Genomic DNA, 12392 nt, shown 5'->3' with positions numbered 1-12392 from the left:
AGAGGTCCCTCTAAAGCAGGCGAGAAAAGAAGGCCGCCTGTCTGGGGACAGGTTTGGCTGGCAGAGCCCTTGAGCCACAGAAGGGCATGCCTCTGGGGTCTTTGATTTTCTGGACCCTCATCTCTGTGTTGGTGGTGCCAGCGTCTCCCAAGGTCCTTCTGTGAATCCACCTTCATGCTCCTGTAGCCTCCAGAGTTCTAGGGTATTAGGAGGCCCTATCTCATACCAGGTATAATTTAGGGAGGGCCCTAAAGTTTCAGGGCTGGCAGAGTAGTGTGGGTGGGGGAGGTGGGGAAAAAGAATAGGCTTGGGCCCAGGGGAAGAGCAAGAGGAGCCATCACAGGAAGGAGCACCGAGGGCTCACGCTACTGTGGCCATGCAAGGCCACAGGGAGAAACTGGGATGTGAAGAGGGGAGCAGGGCCAAAGAGCAGATTTCACATGGAGATGGCTTCCCAGGTCAAGGGGATTGGCCCTGGGGAACAGGTGTGTGTGTTTGTGTGTGTAGGGGGGGGTGTGTAAAAGAAAGAGAGAGAGAAAGATAGCAAAGGCAGTTTTGGACAGGACGAGACGGTAGGCTCCTTGAGGGTAGGGGCTGTGTCTTGCTCACTGTTGTTTTTCTAAGAGCCTGCACTGTGCGTGGCACATAGATCCTAGCAAATGAGTGTATAGGTGAGGCCTGTATGATCATTGGGGTTAAGATCTGTCGACTCCTCTGCCACAGCCGCACACAAACTCTTCATTCCGCCTCAAGGCTTGCTGAAAGGAAGTTCTGACCACCTGGGGACAGTTCTTGAAGGGCACATCACCAGCTACCGGTGTCAAGGATCTTGGCAGAACCCAGTGCTACACTCGGAACATCGCCACCTTGTGGTGCCTCTTGGGAGAGCTACTGGAGGGACCCCAGCAAAGGAAGCAAGGTCATCCCCGGTGCGGGGCATAGGGGAAGGACGGTCACACCAGGCAGCAGCAACCCCTCCCTTATATATAGACCCTGAATTGCTGTGCCAATGTTCCTGTGGCACAGTTTTATCATCTGTTCCTTCTTTCTGCCAGCATCTGCTGAGAGCCTGCTCCAGGCCAAGCTTATAGGCAATACAGAACTAAATCAAAGGCACTACCCTTGATTAGCTCATGGTCCAGTACAGAATGACACAAAACCTCTCTGCCCCTCACCTCTCCCTCAGTTCTTCTCACTAAAGCTCAAATGTTTGGTTGTTTAATATTTATTTATTTGGCTGAGCTGGGTCTTAGTTGCAGCACGCAAGATCTTTTAGTTTCAGCAATACAAGCTCTTAGTTGCAGCATGTGGGATCTAGCTCCCCTAGCTCTAGCTCTCCTGCATTGGGACCATGGGGTTTTAGCCACTGGACCACTAGGGAAGTCCTCAAATGTTTTATCCTTGCTTTCCTGGGATACTTCATGATGTGGTTCCCATCATTCCAGGATCCCATCCCTTTGCAACTCTGCCTTCCCCAGAGCCTGTGCTGTGTTCTCCCACCTCTCTACCTTCACCCGCACCCTGGAAAGAACCTTTTCCCCACCTCCCCTGGCTGAAATTCATCTCAAAGCTGCCTTCCTCATGAGGCTCTTCTAATTTCCCTTGGCAAAGTGGCCTTGCCTCCTGACGAACCTTCTTGGCGGGGCTTTCACTAAACCAGCAGCACACACTGGCTGCTCCATGGGTGGAACATCTGTGTATGTTATTCATATTTGTATTGGCTTCTAGCTTTCTGAGGGCATGGACTCTACATTTTGTTCATCTTGGCATCTCTTGCAACACTGAGCTAGGCACATCACATGCCCTCAATTAAGACAGATGGATGGTTAGATGGATGGATGGATGAAGGAAGGAATGGATGCATAGATGGATAAATTAATGGAAGGATGACAGATGAGTTGGTGAATGGATGGATAAATGGATGGGTGGGATGTATGGATGCACAGATGAATAAACAAAAGGATGGATGGATGCATGCATGGATAGATGGATGGATGAAGTAACTCTTCTCTAAAAAGATTCACAAAAGCTTATGTAAGGGACTTGCCTGGCAGTCCAGTGGTTAAGACTTCCCCTTTCAATGCAGGAGGTGTTTGGTTCGATCCCTGGTCAGGAAGCTAAGATCCCACATGACTTGCAGCCAAAAAACCAAAATATAAAACAGAAGCAACAATGACGCACCAATGAAGACTTTTCAAATGGTCTATGTTAAATAAAACTTTTAAAAGAGGCTAAGTAGTACCAGGGGCTTCAAGGGAGGGAGCCCCCACAGCAGGACATGAAGAGGAGATAATGGATCCAGGCAGATAATGGATCCAGCCTTCCTTCACTAACACGTGTACCCTCAGTGACTGGTCTCTCAAAAGCTTGGGCATATTCTAACTGCTTAGAAGTTGCAGGTTGGGAGCCATTCCTTCCTTTATGCTCCCCTAGACCCTGCAGGAATGCTTTTATGAACATATATTACATTGTACTGCCTGCACTATGATGACTCTGTGGGTCTCCTCTTCCAAATCCCTTCCCCTGTTTCTCATACAGACTAGATATGTGAACTCCCTGAAGACAGGTAACAGGTCTGAGTTTTGTGTGTGTCCCTAGGGCCTGGCATCCATGTTCAATGGGTGAGTGAACAAATGAGTAACTGGGAGAATGCACAATATCTACATATTCATGTTCAGCCATCCCTCCTTGTCCTCTCCTCCTCACTCACACACACACACACACACACACACACACACACACACGCACTCCTGACGACAAGTCCCAGAGTTATGGCCTGGTTCTTTGCTTCATTTACCCATTTGTGATCTATCTCAGGAAGTCCCAGGGCTCTCCTGAGAGTCTGAAGGGGGAGGGGGCTCTTAGCTCCCTTCAGAAAGGGGCTTCCCTGGGAAGAACTTGGCTGGTGGAAGGGTAGGCGCATCCTGTGGTAACCTGAGGGCTGCTGCCCAAACCTGAGCACACTCTCCAGCATTGCCGTCCCTACAAGGCTGTCCCAACATGGGGTGGGGGGGGGGGGTGCGGTGTAGTTGTGGCCTCTGTCTTGAGGCTGGCTGGCTGGCAGACGCAGCCAGATTTAGAAGTCATTTTCGCAGCAGGGAGCCTCCAGCCTCCCACCCACAGGGCCCTGCAGGGCCAGTCTGAGATATGGCTCACCCAGGGCTGGCCCCCTGGGCCTGTACTAGCTCCTCCCCTTCTCCTCTCTTACCCTTTCTCCCAGATCCTTAGCAGCTGGTGCTGATTTAACCCTTAGGCAAAGATGGAGGAAGTCCTGGGGGAGGGGGTATTGCACTTGACATCCCAGCCACCCATGCGCTCTCAGTACACCATTTACCCAGTCAAGGGGCTGCTTGTCTCCACCCCAGGAATCCCCTCTCCTCTCAGCCTCTGCTGCCTCTTCCTCCTATTCCTCTACCTCTACTCCTCTCTTCCCATCTCCCAACCTAATACTCCCAACACTAAAGAAATAGCCCTAAAGAGAAATAACAGAGTTCAATACATATATCACTTACTGTGTGCCAGGAGATGTTCTAAGTGCTTTACATATTGAATCATTAATCCTCCCAACAAGCTTATGAAAAACACACTATTAATAATTTCATTTTGTAACTGAGGCTGCTAAGGCACAGAGAGGTCGAGTAACTTGCCCAAAGTCACACAGCTAGTATGAGGTGGTGGTGGTGGTGGGTGGTTTAGTCGCTCAGTCGTGTCTGACTCTTGCAACCCCATGGATTATAGCTCACCAGGCTTCTCTGTCCATGCCCAGGCAAATATACTGGAGGGGGTTGCCATTTCTTTCTCCAGGGGAATCTTCCTGACCCAGGAATGGAACCTGGGTCTCCTGCATTGCAGGTGGATTCTTTACCGACTGAACTACAAGGGAAGATACAATATGAGGTAGATGCAAGATTTAAACCCAGGCTGCCAGGTCCCAGAGTCCATGTTCTAGATACAACACTAGCATAGTTCTCTAACAATGACAGCAGTCTGCATAAGCTCTTAAAGCTAGCCTCCTGTGTGTTCAGCCTCAAAGAAACCTAGGCAGCATTGTGGAACTCCCCTCCCCAGGAATAGCCCCTCTACTTTCCCATGCACCTCACCTCTCCTGACACTCCCAGAGCCTGGGAGCCCCAGGGCTACAGCAAAATCCGGGCAGATGCTCTCACTACTGCCCTGGTCTTCCTCAGTCTTCCTCCTAGCCTGAAGTCCATCCTATTCTTAGGCCCAGAGGGCAAAGGCACACATCCCTGAGCTGGACCAGGCTCACCCTAGCTTGGCCTCTGTTTTCACTCCTGCTTTTATCTTCCACATCTTCTCTGAATGTATCCTCAAATCCAGTCAAACCAGACCGTTTGACAATTTCCTAAACAAACCATTTCCCTTACATTCACACCTCTATTTTTGCTGTCCCCTCTGCTTGGAAACCCTTTCCCCAAATGCTATCTCAGATGCCTACCTCCTCCATGGAGCCTTTCATGATCTCATAGAATCTGTACAATCTGCCTTGTTTGATTCTTTATAATACTTAACACCCACTGCTCAATCTATCATTATTTACGTGTTTTCCCTTCACCCGGTCAGGCAGGTCTTACTCATCTCTTTCTTGGAGCTCAGCTCAGTGCCCAGTTCTTCTCAGGTGCTCAGTAAATGTTTAGGAGTTAGAATCAGCAGAAGTTAGAACTGTAGGTGGAAGGAAGACAGAACTCAGAAACCTTTGATCTCTGCCCAAGGTGAACCCCTACTTACTTCACTTCCTCCAGCAAGAGCTAACTTGAAACCTGGCAGTATGGTTTCCAGGCAGGTTCTGAGATGGACGGACCTTCCCGGGTGACTCTGACCAATGTTATCCATTTAGATTCAAAGCCCCCAAAGACCCCTACCCCCTACCCCGCCCAACCCCTTTCACTGAACCAAGGTCAGACACCCAGTTTAGGGTCCAATTCAGCGGCCTCCCTACCCTGCCCCCCTCCCAGTCCTGCCCAGTCTCTCCGGGTGCGGGTGGGGAGCGACAGTGAGATAATTGGAGACCAAAACTCTAAGTGGTTTGAGAGCGGGGCTGGGGATCGGAACGCTGAGCCGGAGTTGCTGTTGGCAGGACTCGGTGGGGGTGGGGGGCAGAGGCGGGCCCGAGGGCCGGGCCAGGACTCGGCGACTGAGTCTGAGCGAAGCCCCCGCGCCTGCCTAGTCGAGGGCTAAATTTACCCAGGCTGACTCAGCCCTTGCCCGGAATGGGGGGTGGGGGGAGTGCATCGAAGCAATGGGAAGAGTCAGCGGGGGTGGGGTGGGGGGCAAGGAAGGGAGAGTCCGCACTGGGGGAGGCAGGGGTGGACCAGCGTTTCCATCAGAAAAAGGGGTCTCCTCCACCGCCCACCGAGCAGGAAGGAGCGCAGGAGCCCTGGGGGGAAGGATGCTGTGGGGAATGGGTCGGTGAGAGGAAAAAGATGCCAAGGCTGGACAAAGGGAAGCTTAGATTTATTGAGCGCCTGCTCTGTACCAGGTACTGTGCAAGGCGCTTTACATACATTATCGCATTAAGTCCTCACAACAACCCTGCGAGGTAGGTGTTTATAAACCCCCATTTGACGGATGAGGAGACTGAGGCTCAGGGAGGTGAAGTGATTTGGCCGAGTTCACATGGCTAGTAAATAGAGACAGAGGAGGTGTCCGAGATCGAAGAGAAAAAATACTTCAGTGTCTGAATCCCAAGCTGTTTGGTGTGGACGAGTACAGAGAGGGGCTCCGCGCGCTCCAGAGGTCTGCAAGGCCAGAGGCCTACTCGCGATCTCGCATGGCTGGAGACGGCGGGGCAGGGGACCCGCGCGCAGGAACTAGGGAGCAATTGATTAACTGGCAGTGCCGGTGGTTGGCAAGACTCGGGGACTAGCTACAGGGAAATCCGCGACCTGCGCGCGCCCCGTAGTGGCTACAGCGAGTATCACACCCCACACCTACAGGCTTTTGGGGACTAGCCTCTTCCTTCCCTTGTTGGTTTCTGGAAGAGGCAGAAACATGTAAGACATTCTCAGGATTCTCTCAGATGGGTGATTCCACCTGGGTGGGAAATAGTGGTAACTATTTAGAGCATCACCGAGGAACACTGGGGAGGAGGAACAGGGGAAGGCCTAAGGGTCCCAAGCTGCTTCATTGGGTGCCTTCCCTCCCCAGCTCAGACCACCACAAACTAGGGACAGTGAAAAGGCCACCATCCTGCCCTGCCTCGGGGATCCTACACCTAAACCTGAGAGACTGGAATAGGAGCCCTTGCCCACTTACTTGGCTCTTCTGCAAACCCTGCACGGTCTCTTGGATTGAGAGTGAATGCAGGTGTCCATGAAGCTACCCAGAGACCCTCAGACTCCGTTCACTTATTCCTGTCTTGTGGAGGGGAGGATTGAGATAAGAGCCTCTCCTAGGACTCCAAAACATCAGGAATGGACCTCAGAACCCCCTCATTTTACATACGATGGGAACTGGAGAGGGGAAATGACTTGCTTAAGGTCACCCAGCAAATCAGTGTCAGAGTTGGGGTTGGAACCCGAGATCTGTGAAACCAGTGACTCCTCTTCTGCTTTGCTGGTGGCTTCTGCCAAGGGCCTCTCTGTCACCTGATCACCTCAGTCTGAGGCCTCTCCATCACCTTCTTCCTTCTGCCCAGAGGCCCTGCCCTGCAGTTCCCCTGACTATCCCATCCCTGCCCTCCTGCCTAACCCCACCTAGGCCTCTCTGCTCAGCTCCATGTTAGTGCACTGGGCCCTGCAGAAGACCTTACCCACAGGCCCTGGGTGGAGCAGGCATTCAAGTCTACTGCACACCCTCAACTCTCATGAAGAAAAAAAATCTTGAATTGACATGTGCTCCCTCTCATCTGTGTGCCTTCTATGCTGAGTACAGGAATGGGTGGGTATAGGTAAGGGGTACAAGGAAGTCTGTAAGGAAGAAAGGGGACACAAATACAATAATGGGCCTCTCACTGTTGCTCCCTATTTCCCTGTGGAGTCCCCTTAATGTCCCTCGCCCCGAAGAGGACCTCCTCGTTTTTGCTGATGGCACCTACAATCTCTCGGGCATTGCTGTTCAGCTCGGCTGTCTTCCCGCCTTCCGGGGGCCCGGTCCGCTCTTTCCGCCAGGAGGCGCCCGAGGCTTCTGTGTCGCTCGCATCAGAAGAGCTGCTATGGACGCTGAGCTCCGCAGCTTCGTCTGAGTCGGAGTCCGGGGCGGTGTGGCGGCGGATGCGAGACACGGCTTCCCGCAGGGCCCCGGCATAGGGTCCAGGGGCTCGCGCCCAGCCCCGGCCTGTGCGCCGCAGGCCGGACGCCACTTTCTCCGATCCCTCGGCACCGCGCGCTCCCCCCGAAGCCGGTGGGCCTAAGGCTGAGTGCTCTGGGCTACCTGGCTGCGTGGGGGGATCCTGTAGGTTTACTTCGCCAACCGGGAGCCCCAAGATGCGCGAGGCGCGCTCCTCCAGTGAGGAGTCCGCGGGCTTCCCGCCCTCAGCTTCGAGCCCGCGTCCCTCACTGGGTTGGAGAGAAGGGCGACTGCTTAATGGCAGCTTTCGGCAAGGGGAGGGAAGGACCGCGGCCCCCTCTCCCTCCTCTTTATTGGGTTTCGGTTGGCTGGGGGCATTCCCCACAAGGCGCGGCACCCCGGCGGGCAAAAGCTGCACATGCTGGGTTCGAGGGGTCGGGACGTACTGGGAGCGTATCACCACGCAAGTGGCATCAATGACAAAGACGCCTTCCCGACGAGCGGGGCCACGGGAACTTCGGGGCAGGGTGTGGGGGCGTCGGGTCGCCTTCCAACCCTCCAAGGTCTCGGGTCCTGCCTCCCCTCTATGACCCAGGGACTCTCTCCATCCCGTGCCTCCTGGAGCCCAGGGTCTGGGAAGGGTCTGGCTATGCCGGGGCGGCTGCTTTTTAATGGAGGGAACCCAGCGTTTGGGGAGCCAGGTCTGGTCTCTCCCTTCCCTCCCTTCCCCGGAGCCCTTGAGATGGGGTCTGGACCTGGGAGTGGGACGCGGGGGGCTAGGGGTGGCAGTGGCAGACCCCGCAGGAACGGTGCCTGGGCTCCCAGCGGCTTTATCTTGGGGATGGCCGTCGCTACCACTCTTCAGGACACCAGCAGCCAGCCTCGGGCTTTTCTCCGCAGCCCCCTTACCGGACTCCAGCCTTGGCCTGTCTGTTCCACAGCCTGGGGATCCCCCCAAGAGACCCCGTCCCTGACGGAGACCCCAGGCCCCTAGGACGTCCCGGTAGATCCGAGGATCTAGCCTCTTCTTTGCGCACCCTCCCTCTGTCCTAGTCGGCGCAGAGGTTGAACAGGCGCGCGCCTGCGAGGGCTCGGGGCCTCGCTTAGTCCCCAGGGTCCTGTGGGGGCCCTCGTAAGAAGGTGGAGCCACGTAGGGTGGCGGCCGGTCCCAGCGGCGTCGCGGGGCCATCCCGGCAGCGCCTCTCAGCAGCAGGTGAGCCTCGTAGCTGGGGGGCCCTGGCCGCCGACCAGCCCAGGGCCCCGCCCACGGCGCCCCAGGATTGCTCTGCGGCTGCGCGGATGGACGGGGCGGTCGCCCCACCGACCCCAGGCGCTCGGGCCTTGAGGGAGCTGGGAGCCCTGCAGAGTGGGCCACCCGAAGGGCGTTCCGAGGCTCCGGGCGGGGCCGACCAGGGGGACTCCTTCGGGCCCCACCAGCCTTGCGCCTTTTTCGCTCGGTCTCCTTGGCCTCCCGCTCCTGCGACGCCGCTTTCCTTTTCTCTTGCTCCCGGGCTCGGGCCTCGGCCGGGGGCCCTGCCCGCCAGTTGGTCGCCTCCTGCAGCACCCTGGAGGCCCAGGGCCGGCGGGGAGGCGGCTCAGGGGATCCCGGGCGCGGCCCACACCTGGGACAATGAGCAGGAACCCAGGTGAGCAGTTTGTGGGGGAAGGGAGCCGAGGTCCGGGGAGCTGGGAGCGCTGGAGGCCACTTGGGGCCACCGGGTGGAGGGGTGTGTGTGAGTGTGTGCGCGTGTGCACGTGCGTATATGTTAGGGTTGAAGTCGAAGCGGGACTCCTCAGCATCTCTCCATGCACACTTCAACAGTATCTGCCCCATCTCACCTGCCCTTTCTCACGCCCACTCCTGTGCCCCCAAACAAACGGGATGAGTCAGGCCCCAACCTTCGGGATGGGGTTGGGGGAGGCGTGGAAAAGAGAAGGCAGCTCTGGCTGGTGCCCACGGGAAGGTCCGGACCCCAATCCCTGCCCCACCTCTCTCTTCCCCTTACCCCTCCTTCACTCACGTGCGGCTCTGGGGCCCGCGGACCCAGTGGCTGGCCTGGAAGTCCATGAGCTGTCGAGGAGGGGCGCGGCGACTATAATGACAGGAAATAGTCTTCACTTCGATCACCAGCAGCTTGGATTTCTGCACCCAGAGGCAGCTGCCAGACTCCTCATCCTTGAGCTCCCGGGGGCTATCGGGCCCCTCGGAGAAGAGCTGGCCATCCAGCATCCTGCCCCACCCCACCCCGGCCCCCCACCCTCCCACCCGCCCCGAAAGCCCCCTCCCAGCCCGGGGAGCCGGCGCCCACTGCAGAGCGGCAGGCCCAGCGACTGGGGACTATATATACCCAGGCACACGTGTGTGCCTGTCTGTGTGTGTGTGCGCGCGCGCATGTGACACGGCGCGGACGGCTCCGCGCTGCTACCTCCCCCACGTGCACGACCGCCCCCTGGGGCCCGGGATTGGGCGCCCCTTCCCACTGCTCTTGTCCCGCAAGCCTGATGGGACCCGCACGAGTGGGCAGGGGAGTTCTTATTCTTGCCAAGATGACCGTGCCCCCACCCCCGCCCCCGTCTCTTCAACCTTCCCGCCGGTTTTAACCCTTCATTCTCCTGCTTCTCGGGGTGCCTGACCAGCAGCGTTCTGTCCCTGACATCCTGCCCCAGACTTTTATTTCTTCATCAGGGAGGTGATGGGAATGGAACTCAAGGTCTCCGCCTGCCACTCTCTGCTGGTTTCCAGGGGGTTGGGGTGCAGAAAGGGCTGGCCCACGGCTGGGGGGTTTATTTTTAGCGGCAGTGGCGTTTGGGCGCAGAGAGGAGATGAGTAACCAGCTTCCATGCGGTGGAGGGAGGAGGTGGTGGCTTGCCTGCAGCCTTTGTGCAACTCTGGGGGAGAGCTGCCTCCAAGCTCAAAAAGGGTCACCCCCACACCCTTAACTCCTTACCCTCTCAGTGTTGTGCCCAGGGCTGCTGGCACAGCAGGACAGGAGTCTGTCTTAGCCATCGAAGCTGCCCACACTTTCATCCTTAGATGTTTGTCCTTGGGCACCCATGGAGCCCTCTCTCGGAAGCAAGCTCTCCCAACCCCCAATCCAGAAGCCAGGATTTGGGGGTCCTACTGTTCTCGGCCTGAACTCTGCTCAGACTTGTCGAGGAAGGAGTGCTTACGCACTTGCACCCTTTCAGAGGGTATAGAGGAGGAATGGTGTGCTTCCTTGGCTAAACTAATCCCCTAGCAACTGAAATGACACAACTGGCCCCCATTTTCCAGTGTAGCACTCTGTCACCACTACCACAGTGCCTAGCTCGTTCAAGCCCCACCTGGAGTGGAGCTCAAGGTGCCCCTTTTAGGCTCATTCTGTCCCGGGTGGGGGTGGTTGCCTGCAAGCCTATACCAGGTGTCCCCTGATTCACCATGGTAATGTTAGTGGCAGTGCAGCCCACGCCAACCCTTCCATGCAGAGACTTAGCAACCATGCCTGGCAACCATGGCAGCAGCTCCAGTGGAGAGGAGCGGTGCGGGGAGGTGGGAGAAAAGAGTGTGTACGGCAACAGTGCTGAAGAACGGATAATGCACCTCTCCTGAGGAATAGGTTAGAAGGCTGTGAGGCTCCCACTTTGTCCCTTGTCTTTCCTTCTGCTCCGTCCTCATACCCTGAGACTGCCTGGTTGGGTTTTTTGGGGGGACAGGAGAAGCAGATCCCAATTTGTTTTCCACTCAAGTATACACAGCCCTTGGACACCGAGGTGATGAGCCAGGAGGGTTGTTTTAGGATGGGCACCGACTTACTGGGAACCACGGAAACAAAACCCAGGCTTCCTGCTCCCTAACACGGACCTTTAGAGAGAACCCAAACATCCTCTATCCCATCCGCTCAGCCCGCTTTACACCTACCAGCTACACCGGTGGGGTGGCTCTTGCTTGAAGCTGCTTCCTTCCACCCAGGTCCCACCAGAGCCCCAAGGCTTTAAAAGTCCTTGCCTCCTCCCTAGACACGATGGAATGTGACATAAGGCGACATCTGTCCTTTCCATCAGGCACACACCCACACACACATAAACATACCCTAATTCTAATAACTTATAAGCCTCCCTCCCTCAAGTGTGGGAATGTGCTGTGAGAGCTTTGAAGGGGCGAATGCAGAAGCAGGGGCTTTGGAGAAGCCCCACAACGCAGCACTGACAGAAGGGCTTAGAGCAGTGCCCGGTGCTTCTCCCTGTGTTCCATGGAGAAGCCTGGTTTGGAGGAACCACTACAGAATAGCCAGGGTCATGAATTATCAGGCACGGTCTGGGTAGGGGCAAGGAAGTACTCAGAAACTCCTTCAAATCTGGGATAGGAAATGGTACCATATCGCTAAGGCAGTGGTGAGACAGTCTCCAGAATGTGGTTCATACCCAACCATCTAGCAGCCCTTATGGTGCCAGTTGCTTGGACTACTGCTTTGGTCCAAATAGTTTCAGCAGAGGGAGAGGGTCTGACAGGGTGACCATAATCCTGCTGCTCCCCACCCCTCACTCTCCAGCTCTTATCTGCCTTGGAAGAAAGGGATTTATGAGTTCAAAGACAGTGTTGGTTCAGCAAAATCCAGAGTCCAACCTTCCCTAAGAAAAGTGGATGATAGGGGCAGGTACCTCTGCCAACCCAGAGGAGACCCTCAGTCTTTCTCCTCTCTGGAGACAGAGGCTTAGCGCTGTTACGGGAGTTTCCTTGGGTGCCAGCTACGGTCCAGGCAGAGGAGAAAGCGAGGTGATAAGGGGACTGCAGGGAACAGGGTGGGAAACAGTTACGAACAGAGAATTAGACAGACAGTGAATCTGATGTAGTGGTAAAGTGCATTAAGTTCTAAAGCAAAAGACTGTTTCAGCTCAAATCCTAGCTCTACTTTTTATTAACTGTGTGGCCGTAGGCTAGTTACTTGGCCTTTTTGTACCTCAGTTAAAAAAAAAAAATCTGTAAAACTGAAATAGTATCTACTATTGTTCTGAGGATTAATTGAAGTAATATATGTAAAGCATTGAGAATGGTGGCCGGCACACAGTTTAATATGTGTGTGTGTTTGCTATTATTGTTCTTGATGATGAGCTGAAGAAGCCATATGAAGTAGAAACATTGGAGCAATTACAAAAATCAAACACCGAAA

At 55.4% G+C, this 12392-nt stretch overlaps 1 protein-coding gene across 1 annotated transcript; it reads right to left on the bottom strand.

The window, feature by feature from the left end:
• Window positions 1-6967: 6967 nt before the first annotated feature.
• On the bottom strand, window positions 6968-9475 carry DDN (dendrin). Its single transcript, XM_052641407.1, has 2 exons — window positions 9267-9475; window positions 6968-8867 (listed from the first exon to the last, which is right to left on the bottom strand). Exons 1-2 carry the CDS (start codon window positions 9473-9475, stop codon window positions 6968-6970), a joined length of 2109 nt encoding a protein of 702 aa, XP_052497367.1.
• Between the last annotated feature and the right edge of the window lie 2917 nt (window positions 9476-12392).

The sequence above is a fragment of the Budorcas taxicolor genome, chromosome 5 (assembly GCF_023091745.1).
Source record: "Budorcas taxicolor isolate Tak-1 chromosome 5, Takin1.1, whole genome shotgun sequence".
Classification (NCBI taxonomy): domain Eukaryota; kingdom Metazoa; phylum Chordata; class Mammalia; order Artiodactyla; family Bovidae; genus Budorcas; species Budorcas taxicolor.
Note: the sequence above shows the minus strand (reverse complement) of the source record. Positions and strands in the feature narration are given on the sequence as shown.